Genomic DNA, 16,336 nt, shown 5'->3' with positions numbered 1-16,336 from the left:
CTCTTGCAGAAGAGCCAAGTTCAGTTCCCGGCACCCACTGGGTAGTTTACAACCACCTGTAACTTCAGCTTTAGGAACTCCAACGCCTCCTTCCGGCCTCTACAAGTGTGCACTCACGGATACAACTCACACTCGATAGACAGGTGCACACAAATAAAAACTAAACCACACATGCTGTTGCGTTGTTCTTTGAGGTAAAATCTTGCTATGTAATCCAAGCTGATGCTCAGACTCCAAATCCTCCGGCCTCAGCCTTCACAGCACAGAGGGATGCTGTATCCCCAGCACCCTTTGAATTTTTCAACTGAATCTAGTATACAACCCACAGGTAAAACTATCCGTGTTAAGATTTGCCTGAGAGATTGGGGCAACTGAACTCTCAAGTCACAGCTAGGTCAAGTGCACAGCTCGGCTGACAAACGCTACAGAGAGCTTCCAGGCACAAGTCTATCTGTGCCCGGGCCTTTGTCGCTCTTCCTCAACACACGTCTGCGTTAGTGGCTTTCCTACTCTTGCGATAAGACACCACCATGACAAGGCAGCTTAAAGATGAAAATGTCAATTTAGGACTCCGGTTCCAGAGGTGTAGAGGCGCGGCAGCAAGCAGCAGGCATGGCTGCAGGAAGCTGCGAGCTCACATCTTCAGCCACAAGCATGAAGCAGAGAGAGCAAACGAGAAGTGGGGTGCAGCTATGATCTCTCAAAGCCTACCCCCAATGGCATACTTCCTCCAGCAAGGCTGTACCACCTTGCCAAACAGCACCATGAACTAGGGACCAAGTGTCCAAATACTCAAGCCTAGAGGAGACATGTCTCATTTAAATTAATACAAGGTTCCCCTGAAGGTGTCAAGTGGGCTATTTAGGTTTGTAGAAAGTTCTAGAATTCTTAAGTCCTTCGACAAAATGCCATACTATGGTACATTTGGCACAGGTGTAACCCCACTAGTAACCTCCAGTGTGCACGTAGCAATCCATGTACTAGGGCCGGCAGTGACCAATGGGAACAAACACAGAAATGTGCGATGGTCTCTCCCCTCCTAGGAGATGCACCCATTGCTTTGAAGTCAAGGAGCAATCGAGAGCACAGCTAGCATGCAGGAGAGGAATTCCTTAGAGCAGTGGTTCTCAACCTTCCTAATGCTGCAACCCCTTAATATAGTTCTTCATGTTGTGTTGTGGTGTAGGAAAGTCTTCTATGTGTTGCTATCATTGGTCAGTTTAATAAAGAAACTGCTTGGCCTGGTAGGTCAGAACATAGGTAGGCGGGGAAGACAGAACTGAATTCTGGGATGAAGAAAGCAGGGTCAGGAGAGCCACTGCCATGAAGCTGCCAGGTCAGACATGCTGAAACTCTCCCGGTAAGCCACCACCTCGTGGTGATATACAGATCATTAGAAATGGGTTAAATCAATATGTAAAAGTTAGCCAATAAGAGGCTAGATATAATGGGCCAAGCAGTGTTTAAAAGAATACAGTTTCCGTGTAATTATTTTGGGTAAGGCTAGCTGGGCGGGCAGTGGGAAGCAGCCCACCATTCCTTTTACAGTGGTGACCCCCCCATTATAACATTATTTTTATTGCTACCTCATAAATGTAATTTTGCTACTGTTATGAATAGTCATGTAAATGTCTGTTTTCCAATGGTCTTAAGCGACCCCGATGAAAGGGTTATTCAACGTCCCCTCCACACACACACACACACACACACAAAGGGATTGCAACCCACAGGCTCCTCAACTTCAGCTGTTAGCAAAAGAGCAGGTACTGGTCGGGGCAGGGAGGGGGGAATCGGAGAAATTCCCTAAGGACTCTGACTGCAGAGCAGCCACAGGGCTAAGGGGAAGAGGCCGCTAGTCTAGTGAGATCGCTCAAAGCCTGTGGGAGTCCGGTCTGCAGAATGGGCAGTCATTGCCATATTTATTATAATTAAATTTTTGCGACATTTCCTCTGAATTGTGCTTGAATCTCAATGCTATCTGATTGTACTAGCATGGACACCATGAGCCAGAAAAAAAGAAAAAGAAAAAAGAAAAAAGGACTCTTAGCTGCATCTAGTCTAAACAACCTTCAGGTTATCTTAAAGTATTCCTTGAAGTCATCCCAAGGGGTCAGAACTACAAAAATTCAGAGGACAGCTTCTGATGGGCATACGACACACAGTTAATCAAAAATCCCCTAAAGGAAAGAAGGCTTTGTTTTTCTCCACAGCATTAAGATAAATGGTTTTATATCAAAACAACCTGAGAAATTAAGAAATTTAATATTTGCTTTTGTTGTTAAGTTAAACTCGGGACATAAAACAGACTTCAAATCTGTGCAGGCCAAAGAATTTCCAGAGAGCTCAGGTCAGCAGCATCTAACACGAGGGGTTCTTCCTTGGAAACACCAGAAAAGGGATCTATCTAAACTATAAAGCCAAGATTTTGTTGTAACTGCCAAAAACCCATTTTAAAAAATGGGAACAAAATAACAATGTTTGCCCTCCAGGGACCCTGGCTCTAAAAATGGAGAACCTTTGGTTTTGATTCAAATTCTCAGCTTAACCCACCACTGACACTTACCAACACACCGCGTCCTCCCGTTGCCCCAAAAGCCATAGTTGCAAATGCAGATTCTCTTCCCGTCCTTTAGCTGGCATGTGGCATGTTCATGGCATGTGGCACAGACATCTAAGTCTAAATCAGAAATCACACGCTTCAGAGACAGGAGGTTAGAGGGGAGAAATGTTTAGTCAAGGGACGTGTGTTACAGAAAACCAAAATTTGAACACGAAAAAAAAACAGGCCAAGTCAAATCTCATCCTTAAGACTTTCCATAGTGACTCCCTGCCCACAATATACAATGCAAATTCCTCTGCTCACCAACGCTCTTCGCCTTCTGTCTTCTCATCAACTCCTCCAGCTTTGCGGTCCCAGATTCCAACTGCATGGTACCTTCCCAGCAGAAGGGACAGATCCTGTCTACTATCTGTTCTCATCCTTGCCATCTGGTCGACCTGTTCTCATCACCGGGAATGCCCCTGCCCTCTTATCTACTTGTCTGGAACTCACTCTTATTTCCAGGATTCGGCCAAAATGCCTCCTTCTTTCTGAAGTCTCCCCCACTCCTAAGCAAAGCTGTACACATCTTCTAATCACCCATGAAACATGTACACTCCCATAACAATCATGTTAATCTCTCAAGATGTTTAAGCCTCTCTTGGAACTGTGACTGAACCACTCAAGGATGAGGATTATGACATCCAATATGATTGAATGTGATTTCTCAATATGATTTTCACAGCATAACATAGACACACACTCTACTTATTTTTAGTGGTTGGATAAAGAGATCTAAAATGGGGGCTGGAGAGATAGTTCACAGGTTGAGTACTGGCTGCTTTTCTATAGGACCCAAGTTCAATTCCTACCACTTTTGTAGTGGTTCATAACCACCTGTAACTCCAGTCTCGGGGGATCCAACGCCCTCTTCCGACCTTCTGGCCTCAGCAAGCATCATATACACACTGCGTACAGATAAACATGCAGACAAAACACCCACACATATAAAATAAATCTAAAATGTGTCTTGCTACAGCTCCAAAGGCAGACACAGGGAGAGAGCACATCTACCTGTTAGTCCATCTCTTTCACTTTAGGGAAGAAGTGAGGTGTTTAAGATATCAGAGAGATAACAACCAAGTCTCGACAGGATAGCCAGACCCCAATTACTTAGATAAACAACAGAAATATTTGAAGCTAAAACTCTTAAAACATCTAAATTTACCAAATGGTGATATATGACCTGAGATCAAACAAGAATTTCTCCTCAAGGCTATGGAGAATATTGAGTTTCCTGCCCACGTCTCTGTAATTTCAGGAGTGGCCTAGTATGGAGAATGTTCCAGCATAGAATTTCATCCTAGTCTTGGCTTCGTCCTTACCCAGATAATACAGCCTCACCCTCAGGCCGCACCAGGCACAAGACCAACAGAGAGTGGGAGACTCTGAAACACTCAGTCATGTTTCTTGCTTTTGTTTTTTTTTTTAATCTTACTAACAAAGGACAACACATTTGAGGACAGCCTGGCCTAAATGAGAGTCTATCAAGCAAATGCCAAACAATAAAAACAAATAAAATCAAAGACAACATAGAAACAACAAACCACCAAATTAACCATGGAATTTTCATAAATATCTAATAACCATAAAAATGCAAAAAATTAAATAAATATTATCTGACCGTCATGGAATAAAACTTTAAAGCAAAACTTATGTCTAGGGGCTAGAGAGACAGCTCAGCAGTTAAGAGCACTGAGTGCTCTTCTGAAGGATCTGGATTCAATTCCCAGTGCCCACATGGCAATTCACAACTGTCTGTAACTCCAGTTCCAGGGGATCCAATACCGTCATACAGACATATATGCAGGCAAAACACCAATGCACGCACAGTGCAAACAAATAAACCATGTTGAATTGTTGGAGCAACAAAACAAAACCCTGTCTGGTGTGGTACTAAATGTATGTACAGGAACTTTTCATTTAAAGAAAAACAACCTATGTCGAGTTTCCTCAAAAGAAACCCACTTGCGCAACGCTCTCCCAAAGCATTCAGACGAGACGACGTCCAGCCTGAGATGCACAGCGATGGATGTGAGAGCTTACTGCAGAAATTCCAGTCTGCTATGCTTCACATTTTTAAAAAGTAAATTTTTTGGAAAAAAAATTAAGCAATCACAGATGAGACCTAGAATTTTAATGAAAAAGTTTGAGGGGAAAAACGAAAATGGAGATTTAAGAATTAGAAAAGAATATTTCTAAAAATGAAAGAAAGATTTCTGGGTAAATCAAATTTCAAATACTCCCAACCCCTTTACAGCTCCAAAGAAACCCCAAGAAATGAAAGATTAGAAAGGTGTAAATTTTCTGTATGTGTGTGGAGGGGTGCATGTGTTAAATACATAGATGTGCATGTGTATGTATGTAGATGTGCATGTGTATGTATGTAGATGTGCATGTGTATGTATGTAGATGTGCATGTGTATGTATGTAGATGGATGTGCATGTGTATTACGTAGATGTGCATGTGTATGTATGTGCATGTGGATGTGCATGTGTATGTATGTATATGGATGTGCATGCGGATGTATGTGAATGTGCATGTGTATTATGTAGATGTGAATGTGTATGTATGTGGATGTGCATGTGTATTATGTAGATGTGCATGTGTATGTATGTAGATGTGTATATGTGTAGATGTGTATGTATGTAGATGTGCATGTGTATGTATGTATATGGATGTGTATGTGTATGTATGTGGATGTGTATGTACATAGATGTGTATGTGTATGTACATAGATGTGCATGTGTATTATGTGAATGTGCCTTTGTATGTATGTAGATGTGCACCTATACATGAAGACCATAGGACAACTTCGCTATTATTTATTCCCAGGCACTGTCTACATGTCTTGTTTGTTTTCTTTTGTTTTGGCCCAGGATCACCAAGAAGGCTAGGCAGTCTGGCTGGCCAGTGAGCCCCAAGGCATCTCTACCTAAACGTATAAGTCTTAAAATGGGTCTTAGCAATTGTTTCAGATGGAAATGAGACCAATACCTAGGAACTGCTTTGCAGAGTGGAAGAAACCAAGAGTCCCTGGGGAGACAGGTGTAAGAGACCTAAACGGTCAAGGACCTGCTTGAGCAGATACTGTGTTTGCTTTGTCATTGCTTTTCATATGCTTGGGATGGAAACCAGGCCTTCTGCAAACTAACCATATACTATACCCCTGAGCCCCACCTCCAGTCACTGACTGAACATTTCTATAAGGAGTAAAGAACCAAATCCCCTCACGGATGCTGATGTATGATGGAGTTTGCTTAAAAAAAACAAATCAGGGGCTGGAGAGAAGGTTCAGAGCTTAAGAGCACTGGCTGCTCTTCCAGAGGTTCTGAATTCAATTCCCAGCAACCACATGGTGGCTCAGAACCATCCATAATGAGATCTGGTGCCCTCTTTTGGTGTGCAAACATGTATGCTGTCAGAACACTGTATATATAGCAAATAAATATTTAAAAAAAAATCAGGAAGACTCCAGACTAGAGAGATAACAGGCAGAGCAGAAGTCAGAGAGCATCCCCCAAGGGGTTAAATACATTTAACCACTTTAATAACACAAACCATTGTAAAATAAGGTCAGCTCCTTTTACAGTTCCTAATGGCATTGATAGGGCTGTGTCTCCTTCAGACCTTGCTACACTGATAGTAAATTACCCATACAATATGAAGGGAAATGGAAAGGGAGGAAAAATAAGGGGAAAAAAATCTACGACTGGGGAACTGGCTTCGTAATTAAGGACAATTTCTGCTCTTGCAGAGGACCATGTTTGGTTCCCAGCACCTGTATCAGGCAGCTCCTGAGAACTTGCCTAGCACACAAGCCCTGCAAGAGGTGGAGGCAGAAGGGTCAAGGGTTTAAGGGTTTTAAGTTCAAAAGCAGCCTGTGCTACATGAGACCATGTCGGAAAAAGAAGAGGGAGGAAGGGGGAGGGAAAGGACACAAGGAGTAGTCAGAGATGAGGAATAGAAATGTGGAGCGAATCCTAAAGCATTTTGAAAGCGAGAGATAAATCACATAAACATGGCCATGGCCATGTATCTTATCGTTTCTAGGAACAACCATGTAAGGCGCAATGCCTGATGTTTAGCACAGTGGTTATGAACTAGGGGATACAGTTCGACAGCCATTTGTTTGCTGGTTTAGCCTTGAACATCTCTATATGTCCTGTAAGTCTGTAAAATGAAGATGGTATCAAGCCTATCTCATGGTCTTTGTGATGTTCACAGAAGGAATGAGTTGGATGTGAAAAGCAATGTGCTCGTTGACCACGGTAATAATCGCCACTCCAGTTCTATTAACAGGAACTAGCCCCGTGGTTTAGTCTGCAGACAACCAGTGTCTACTGCATACCAGCAGACAGCAATGGGAAGAGCAATGGATGACTGCTTGACGCAGAAATCCAAACCAAGTCTTTGTGTGGGCAGTTATCTACCTCCCCATGGACTGGTAGAGTCTACAAACCACAATATCTGAAGTTATGTATTCATTCCTTGCATGACCCATATCCTCCCTCCCTTCTGAGCACAGCTTGACTGGGATGCTGGAAGTTCATCTTTAGTACCTTCGAGGCTCTCTTGCTTCTTTCCTGCCCACATCAGCAACCCACGCTCAGTCTTTAATACACCAGCTGTCCTGGTTAGGATGTCTGTTGCTATGATAAAATACCAGGACCAAAGGCAACTTGGAGAAAAGGATTTATTAACATGTAACAGCTTGCAGTTTATCATCCAGGGAGGTCAGCGCAGGAACACAAGGCAGGAACTGGAGTAGAAATCATGGAGGAATGCTGCTTCCTGGCTTGCTCCTCATGGCTTGCTTAGCCTTATTTTTCTCACCATTCAGGACCACCTGCCCAGGAATGGCACAGCTCACAGTGGGTGGGGCCCTGGGGCCCTCACACATCAATCATTAATCAAGAAAATGCCTAGGGGGCTCTAACTGACCTTCAGCCACACAGTCCCAGCTCAACGGAGCCTTCCAGGAAGTTCTTCATTGGGGGCAACTGAAAGATGAATGAGAGGAAGAAGTGCCTGGGAGAACTCATTTGTATCCTGAACCTTGCTAAGGTGCCCGCAGACACCGAGGTGGTTTATGCACCGCCCCCCACCACACACACCACCTGCATGGACTTTGCCAGGCAGAAGCTAGATCCCAAGGTTGCTGTGGCTGCGCAGAACTGCTACAAAGTGACCAATGGGGCCTTCACTGGGGAGATCAGCCCTGGTATGATCAAAGACTTAGGAGCCACATGGGTAGTGCTGGGGCACTGGGAGAGAAGGCACGTCTTGTCTTTGGGGAGTCGGATGAGCTGACTGGGCAGAAAGTAGCCCATGCCCTAGCTGAGGGGCTCGGAGTGATTGGCTGCATTGGGGAGAAGTTAAATGAAAGGGAAGCTGGCATCACCGAGAAGGTTGTTTTCGATCAAATCAATGTCATCACAGACAATGTGAAGGACTGGAGCAAAGTGGTCCTGGCCTATGAACCTGTATGGGTCATTGGTACGGGCAAGACTGCAACCCCTCAACAGACCCAGGAAGTGCATGAGAGGCTTCGGGGATGGCTGAAATCCAATGTCTCTGATGCGGTGGCTCAGAGCACCGGAATCATTTATGGAGGTTCTGTGACCGGAGCAACCTGCAAAGAGCTGGCAAGCCAGCCTGACGGCTTCCTCGTGGGTGGGGTTTCCCTCAAGCCTGAATTTGTGGACATCATCAATGGCAAACAATAAGCACTGTCCATGCCCATGCCCTCTGCCAGGCCAGGACTAGGTTGCCCAGAAGCTCAGGAACAGCTCCCACCAGTCATGGGCTTCTGATTGTCATCTGCCACATCTTTTGTCCTAATCCACGCTGCACCTTCCCGAACCTTTTACACCTCCCTGTAATGGTTGGGACCAAGCCAATCCCTATACCACCTCACACAATGGTTAGAATGAAATATGTCGCCTGCTTCACCAAGGTGACTTCCTGGCTGGGGGAGGAGGGTGGAACGAGGAGAACTGATTCTGTCCCTGCAGGTGAGGCAGGAAAGTGAAATCACCTTTCCTTCCCTTCTGAGTCAGTGTACACTAAAGTCGAGACCCTCTTGCCCCGTTCCCCTCTTCCACGGTGCCGAAGCCCTAGTACTGTGTTTGTGAACCATCTCACATGTAAGGGAAATAAACACCTGGCCCGGAAGAAAGGAAGGAAGGAAGGAAGGAAGGAAGGAAGGAAGGAAGGAAGGAAGGAAGGAAGGAAGGAAGGAAGGAAAAAAAATGCCTAGGAGCCAATCTCATGGAAGCATTTTCTCAATTAAAATTCCCTCTTCCCAGTTATGCCTAGGTTTGTATCAAGTTGACAAAAGCCACCAGCACAGCAACTCCTGAGATGAACCTGCCTGTAAGGTAAAAAGATGCTGTTCACAGGCAAGGGAGGGAAGGAGTTTGTTGGAACCCTTGAACTTAACATCTGTCCTCACCTAACTCCAGCCATTCCAGTAGGACCGGACAAACCCGGCAAACTCACTATTCAACTTTCTTGAGATTCCCTTCCCTCAACGTATGGAGACATATGGAAATACATTAAATAACCAAGTGGGGACCCAATTGAGTCCAAAACTCAGAAACAGAAAAAAAAATGTCTAGGATCAAGTCTAGAATACCACACCAAACAGCACTATTCCTAAGAGACGACATCAAATTCTAGAGATAGAATCCAGGAACCCAAGAAATACCATATTCTCTCCTCTCCAGCATTCTTGACAGAAAAAACACAGCCTCTCCCTTAGTCACGTGCATTACCACAGATCTACACCCAAGCCTTAGCCTCTACTTTAAATGAATTCAAGACAGAAGACGCCTTTTCCTTAGCCAAGTAATCATCACAGGCAGCCTGAACCCCTGAACTAGCCCCAGAAATAACTATTCTGAACCCTTTAACCCTTGTATAAAACGTTCCCAGGACCTTGGCTTTCTTTGACCATCTCTCATTCGCTTTCTTGTCTGACAAAGATCAAACCACAGTGGGCTCCACACCTTGTCTCCAGACCAAAACCAAACCCATATTAAGTATACCAGTGTCCAAATCTCAACTCTGAGTCTGGAGTTAAGCAGCCATTAATTTGGGACCCACCCTAAAGTCATGTTCAACAGTCATTGTTCGGCCTACTTCAGCCATTCTGTTCTTCTCTCACGCAGCCTCACACACGACACCTTCTCCAGCAGGCTGTGAGTTTTTATATTTTTTAATTTTTGGTCATGTTGGGGATGGAACCTAGGGCTCCCCAAATGTTAGGCAAGCACTCAGCTACACGAGCTACAGCCCCAGCCCTGCACACTGTTCTGTAAATCCAACAGACGGCTTGTTAGCTACAGATACAGACATCAGAGAGCCCATTTAGACTCAACCAGAAGAACACGGATGTGCACAGGGTCAGGTTCCTGGGGGGTGGAAGGCAAGCTGCTGTGGAAGTCCTTCATTAAGCTTCACCTCACTCCTCAGCTTAAACAACTTTCCATCACTCTGAAACTATCCACTCTCTCCCCTGTTGGGGACTGCAGACCCTCAGACCCTGAATTTTCTGTGACCCCTTGCCTGCGGGAGTAAACAACTTGTTTTCCTGTGTTTGCAGCTGCTCTGAGCACGAGACCCTCAGGAGTTCCTGATGGCAGGGGAGTGGTTTCTGGTGGGCTTGCAGCTGGAAAGTCCAGAGAGCTAGGGCATGGCCATTAGTCAAGGAGAGCCCTAGATAAGCTGTCCTGGAACACAATAAAAGGGGCACTCTTGTTTCAAGGATGACCTGTCTCTCTCTCTCTCTCTCTCTCTCTCTCTCTCTCTCTCTCTCTCTCTCTCTCTCTGTGTGTGTGTTTCAATCTCCAGCCCCTTGCCCGACCTATGAACCGTTGCGTGGTAGACAGACAGTACTATACAAACAGGGTACAGGAACTGTACACTCCCCATCTCATCTCCTAATGCCCACCATGCTGCCATCTCTCAGGAAGACAGACTGGGGCCCACACCTATGAGACACATGACAGAGGCATGTCACACAGTGACCTTTCCCCAATGAGGCCCATCACTCCTCCACCTCGCTCCCCTGGCTCTGCCCCCCCCCACTTCCTGAACCCAGTCAGGCCTGAGCCAACAAGTCCACAGCCGCTCCCAGACTCAGGGCAAAGCCACAGAAAGGGTGAGAACAGGACTGACTGGTTCCACCCTTCCTCACCCATGGCCAACCTCTGGAATTCCCTGGGGCCAGGCACCCCACCCATTCACTAACACCCTCCTGCTCCTTAGTTTATGCTTCCCCATTTTCCTCAAACTCAGGCGTCAGCTAACTTTCTCCCAAGGATCTCCCACCAATCAAAGGTAACTCAGCACAGGCTACTAGTGAGAGAATCGACAGAAGCAACTGAGGTGCTAGCAATGGCAGCATCAGCCTGTTTTCTAGCCCTCGGAGACAGAGGCAGGAGAATCGGGAGTTTGAAGCCAACTCAAGAAAGATCCTGTCTCAAGAAAAAGTACACACACACACACACACACACACACAAGTACGTACACAAACACCACACACGTACAAACACATAATACATCCACATACCACATACACAAAAATAACACATGCATACACAAATAACCTACACATACACAAACATGCATAGAAACACATAAACATATGTATACATATACACACACAAGCACACACATACACACAACCAGGCCAACCAGAGAAAGGCAAATAAGCCCCCTAAGCAAGCACACAAAATACCTGGAAATGACTGCTAGCAAATACCAGCAGCTTTCCAGGCTGGGCATCCCTAAAGCCCTCCCACCCTGACTGCCAGCCTTGGAGTCACCACCTCAAATTCAGGTGATAGTGGCTGACTCCCTTGCTACAGCCAGCTCTCATTAACAGTCTTCCTGTGCTTGGTACCATCCGGGTGGCCCCTGTTTGTTCATTCGTAACTTGGGTCAACAACCCCTTTTCACAAGGGATTCTCGGTTTAATAGCAAAGTCACGCTCAACAGTGGACAATAGAGATGTGGTCACAGCATCAAAGAGAAGTGGACAGGGCTCAATGAACTTCCAGTAAGAGAGAACGGCCAGCCTGGTTCTGAAATATAAACAGCACTTACTCATGAGGTGGGAGAAGGAAATGGGCAGTTTCTCCCCGACCTCTCCTCCCGCTTCCATCCTTTCTCTTCCCCTCCCTTCCCTTCCTGACATTAACTTCTCCCACTTGCAGCCCAGTTTTACAAGGGTTCTATTAGACATTGTGTCCACTCTTGTATTTCCACCTTCTCCCCCACTGAATAACGCCTGCAGTGCTAACATGTGAACAGATGAGCTCTTTCTTCCCCAAGGCCTGCACTGACCAGGCCAGCCCCGCTGACCTCTTCAAGCAACCCCGTGTGGCTAGGCAGAGTCACCAAGTCCCAAGGCTGTTTCTCGGCATACTGTGAGCTCCAGCTTCTGGTGTCCTTGGCGCCATTCTAGCCCAGGTGTCCCATCCAGTTGACTGCTGCATCTTTCTCCCGTTCCTGCATCTCCCATCTAAACTAGCTCTGCCCGCAAGAACCCATGCTTGAGCTGGCCATGTGGCACGCGCCTCTAATTCCCAACACCTCAGAGGCTGAGACAGGAGGGCTGTATCACCCCCGCGTTTTCTACCTTCAAGAAAGAAGTTTTTTGTAGAACTGGATGCTCTCTGTTCATAGGCGAAGGGAAACTGTCTACCTAAGGAGAGGAGTTAAATAAGGCAGCTCTGAGTTCATGTCCCCACATCCCCTCACACTTCCCAGATGGGCTGGAGGTGTGGCTCATGCTTAGCATACAAAAGCCTGAGTTTAATCCACAGCACCAAAGACATTTAAGGAAGAAGAAATTGTGAATGACGCCGAGAGACTGCTCATTCGGTTCAGCCAAATAATTCAGTGGACCACACTTAATACTTCCCTAGGCTAGAGTCTTCACTGATCCTAACCTGGGTTCAAGCATCCTCGGGTTTTTATTCACAGTCTTACGGGAGACTGTTGGCTAGTTCTGTGTCAACTTGACACAAGCTACAGTCATTTGGGAAAAGGGAACAGCAATTGAGAAAAAGCCCTAGATTGGCCCCGTGGGCAAGCCTTGCTGCATTTTTTTTTTTTTTTTTTGATTGATGTTGAAGGGCCCAGCTCACTGTGAATACTGCTACCCCTGGGCTGCAATGCTAGAGCGCCAACACTGCACGTTTAAATGACACAGGAAAGACATTAAAGTGCTTTCTACGGATGAATGGATGGATGGATGCAGAGATGCATGAATAAATAGATTAATGAATGAATGGAGGAATGGACTAAAGAACGAACTCTATTCCTATAAACTTTCTTATGCTTCTTTCTTAGCATTCTTAACATTGACTTCTTCGTGGAAGTGAAAAATATGAGAAGAGGAGGGGTAGGGATAGCTACTGGCCAAGAATTTGTCCTGCAAAAGCCACCGCGACCGGAAGCTGGGGAAAGCTAGTGGCTCGCCTGCCAACACGCTCCCACCCCGCGCGCCTCTACTCCGGGCTCGCACCCGCGCCCAGTCCTCACATCCCCACCCACCCCAGGAAGCGCGAACTGAAGCAGGGCCGCCTCCACCCACGCCCCAGAGTCCCCCGGGCGGGCAGCCCTTACTGTTCCTCGCCGCTCCTCCTCCTCCGCGATTCCTCCACGCCCCGCGTCTGCGCCGCGGTACCCTAAACGGGAAGCGTCCCGCATGCCCGGGGCCTCGCACTCACCGTCGGTGCCCGGTTCTCCGCTGACACCGCGGGCCAGGCCGAGCAGCAGCACCAGCCGCAGCAGCGGCTGCACCCGGCGACCCGGCGAGCGGCACCTGCCCCGGGGCCCCTGGCCCATGCCACCCTCTCCCTCCCGGCGCCCGCCACTCCCCGGAGGCCCCTGTGCGCAGAGATAAGGCCAGCGGCGCGGGGAAGGGGCGGCGCAGAGGCTTCCGGCGCAGGGCAGCGGAGCGCGGGGTCCCCCGCGGGGAGCGGGGGGTTCGGGGACCTAAGTGCGCCTGGTGTACCGGCTGCGCGCCGGACCCGCCACGGGGCGAAAACGGACTGTGCTAGGAGGAAACGTCGCGGCTCCAAGTGTGACTTATAGGGTCTCTAGGGAGACTGGAGAGGGGCGAGGGTCACTAGAAGGGGACTCTTCCTGGACAACACAAGGAGAGCTGGGATGTGGTGGTCGCCGCACCGAGGGAGAGCGAGGAGAGGACGACAAGTCATTTGTGCCAGTCCACCAGGGGGTGAAAATACTTGATTAGGTGACAAAACAAAAGTTCCAGCTGCTTGGTGGGCGCCCAGCTTGTTAGGAATTGAGAAAGACGTGAATGAAGGAACACAGTGTGTTCTAGAAACTACATGAGGGACTGCTCCCGGGTGGGAACAAAAGGTTGGAGAAATATGTTTCACTGCAGAGGTAAAGGTCTCTGCTGTGAGAATAAGATCAGTAGCGGGGCGTGAGGGAATCAGCCCTGAGCTAGTGTGGGAATCCAGGAAATACAACACTTAGGGGTGGGGCACGTGATCTCTGAACTTTGGAGAGAAGCAGAAATTGAGTGTCATAGAACGCAGTCCACCGAAGTTAACACTAGTATAATATTGGGGAAAGAAAAGCAAGGAGAAACTGCAAAGGTCACTTAGGTCTCTGGTTTGGGCGGACATTGGTGGGAACCTTAGAGTTAAGGCAGGGAGTGAGAACTGGGGCTGAGGGAGGCTGCAGGGGAGGAAGTAAGACCTGGTGTGAAGGCTTTCAGTTTTGTCGGCAGGGCTGTCCCAAGGGCACGGGCACTCTCCGCTTTGCTTGGGCAGGTGCCCTCCTTGGCCTTCTCCCTCCCTCTAATTACAGGCACACGCCCATAGAAGTGCTGCCCTAGGAAGAAGTCGGTAATAATAAACTTTCTAGTGTCTTGTAACAAGCTTTCTTGAGAAGATAAGTTTCTGTCCAACAAAGAGAGAAGCCTGCTTTGGGAAGTAGATGGACAGACATTGTGTTAAAATGTGTGTGGCGTTTCGGCAACATTTTGGTAAATCCAGCTCTCTGATCTTTGACATGCCAGTGTTTCAACAAATCCACCACTGGGGACATTTTCAAACAACCTTTACCTCCATTCCCCATGCCCTTCTATGAAGAAATATGTATGCATAGCTTTAAAAAAAAAATGTGATGCCAGAAAAAAAAACTGTCCAAAACTTGGAAATGGGAGAGAAATTACGGGATGTCTTTTTAGCAGGTCATTGGGTTGGGGGCTATCTAATCCACTTCCAGAGGATTATCCAGTTCAGAAGTGGACTCTCATGAATGTGCTATGAACTGGGCTCATTTGCCACTGAAGAACCCTGATGACAGTGTTACCAATCAGAGGGCTGGGGTTCTTTACCCGGACAGAAGACACAATGAGCGACCAGACTTGGTGGCACACACCTTTAACCCCAGCACTCAGGGGGCAGAGGCAAGAGGATTTGTTCCAAGCCCCTTGGTCTACATGGCAAATTCAAGGACAGCCAGAACAACAGTGACTGGGAGATCCTGTCTCCAAAAGTACACAAAACATTGTGAGTACAAGCAGAGAGGTTCTCTGTGCCCCAAGGGCATGCATCTGCAGGAGGGGGGCACTGGACTGGGCTGGGAGGCTCATGGCTCCAAACTCTGATAACCAGGGGCCTGTTGCTTCATGCTTAGAGGCGGGAGACATGACTAGGCATTCAGGCTGGAGGCTTATTGCGCTGGACTTTAACCACCAGCAAACCCCAGTATTTTGCAACTGTTGTAATCCTCTCCTTACAGCCGCTGTGTGAGGCGGCAGCGGGCAGTTGCCATTGGGGCTGCAGCTCCTGAATGGGCTCTGGGTTTTGGACCAGCAGCTCCTGCAGCTGCCATTACAGACCTGGGACCCAGTGGCCACTGATGTCTGGGCCCCCTGGAACTCTTCGAGCGGCTGAGGCTGACTTTGGCTCTTCGCGACCCTCTCTATCTCCACCATCTCTTCTCCCTGCATTGTCATGTTCTAGTCCTTTTCGGCCAGTTCATTACTACCGCTGGCGTCACTGCCTTCCGCTGCTTCAAACAACCATCTCCTCTTTGCGTTACCAGCTCACGCCACTGCACTAATTATAAAGATCAAAAGGAACCAGGGGCTGGGAATAGAGGGTGCTTGTCGAGCATGTATGTAGCCCTGAGTAGAGTTGTACAAGCTTGTGATTCCAGCACTCCAAGAGATAGAGGAAGGAGGACCAGGTGTTCAAACTATTAACAAGTTTAAGGCCCGCCTGAGCTACTTGAGACAGTGCCTCGGATTTTTAAAGGAGGAGCCAGGGTGGGGCTAGGGAAACGGCTCAGTGAATAAGAACACTGGTGATGCAAGTATTAGAATCTACAGAGTGAGTACAGGAGGCAGGCATGGCTGCACATGCTCCTCACCCTAGCATTAAAAGGCAGAAACATGCAGAGTCTAGAAGCTCACGGGCCCAACAGCCTAACCCCACCAGCAGGCCGCATGTTCACTGGCAGAACCTGTTTCAAAGTTGTACTGCACCAACATCTGAAGGCTGCATGTGCACTCCGCTGCTTGCACCCACGCATGCATGCAGCATGTCTACACACCACACCACACGTGCACACACCAGTGTGATCAAGAAACTGCTGATCAAGAAACTTCTTAAGCCAATAACAGTGTCGCATAACCTTAGTACCAGCGCCGGGATGGCAGGACAGTTCTGTCCTGT

At 47.6% G+C, this 16,336-nt stretch overlaps 1 protein-coding gene and 1 pseudogene across 14 annotated transcripts in view; one reads left to right on the top strand and one right to left on the bottom strand.

Moving 5' to 3' along the window:
* Susd1 (sushi domain containing 1) overlaps positions 1-13,479 on the bottom strand; it is a 122,942-nt gene extending 109,463 nt beyond the window's left edge. For 11 of the 14 annotated variants that reach the window (XM_085677100.2, XM_085677092.2, XM_085677096.2 and 8 more), the window contains exons 1-2: positions 13,346-13,478; positions 2,564-2,677 (exon numbers count right to left, since the gene is read on the bottom strand). In XM_085677100.2, the coding sequence (XP_085533226.2) occupies positions 2,564-2,677; positions 13,346-13,463 (232 nt within the window). In that variant the 5' untranslated portion in view covers positions 13,464-13,478. Of the gene's footprint in view, positions 1-2,563; positions 2,678-13,345 lie in introns of all 14 variants that reach the window. The other 3 variants (XR_014997264.2, XM_085677103.2, XM_085677104.2) reach the window with 1 other exon arrangement.
* On the top strand, positions 7,730-8,473 carry LOC125391384 (triosephosphate isomerase-like; annotated as a pseudogene).
* Positions 13,480-16,336: the final 2,857 nt, after the last annotated feature.

The sequence above is a fragment of the Myodes glareolus genome, chromosome 16 (genome assembly GCF_982192425.1).
Source record: "Myodes glareolus chromosome 16, mMyoGla1.1, whole genome shotgun sequence".
Classification (NCBI taxonomy): Eukaryota; Metazoa; Chordata; class Mammalia; order Rodentia; family Cricetidae; genus Myodes; species Myodes glareolus.
This window is presented reverse-complemented; position numbering and strand designations above follow the sequence as displayed.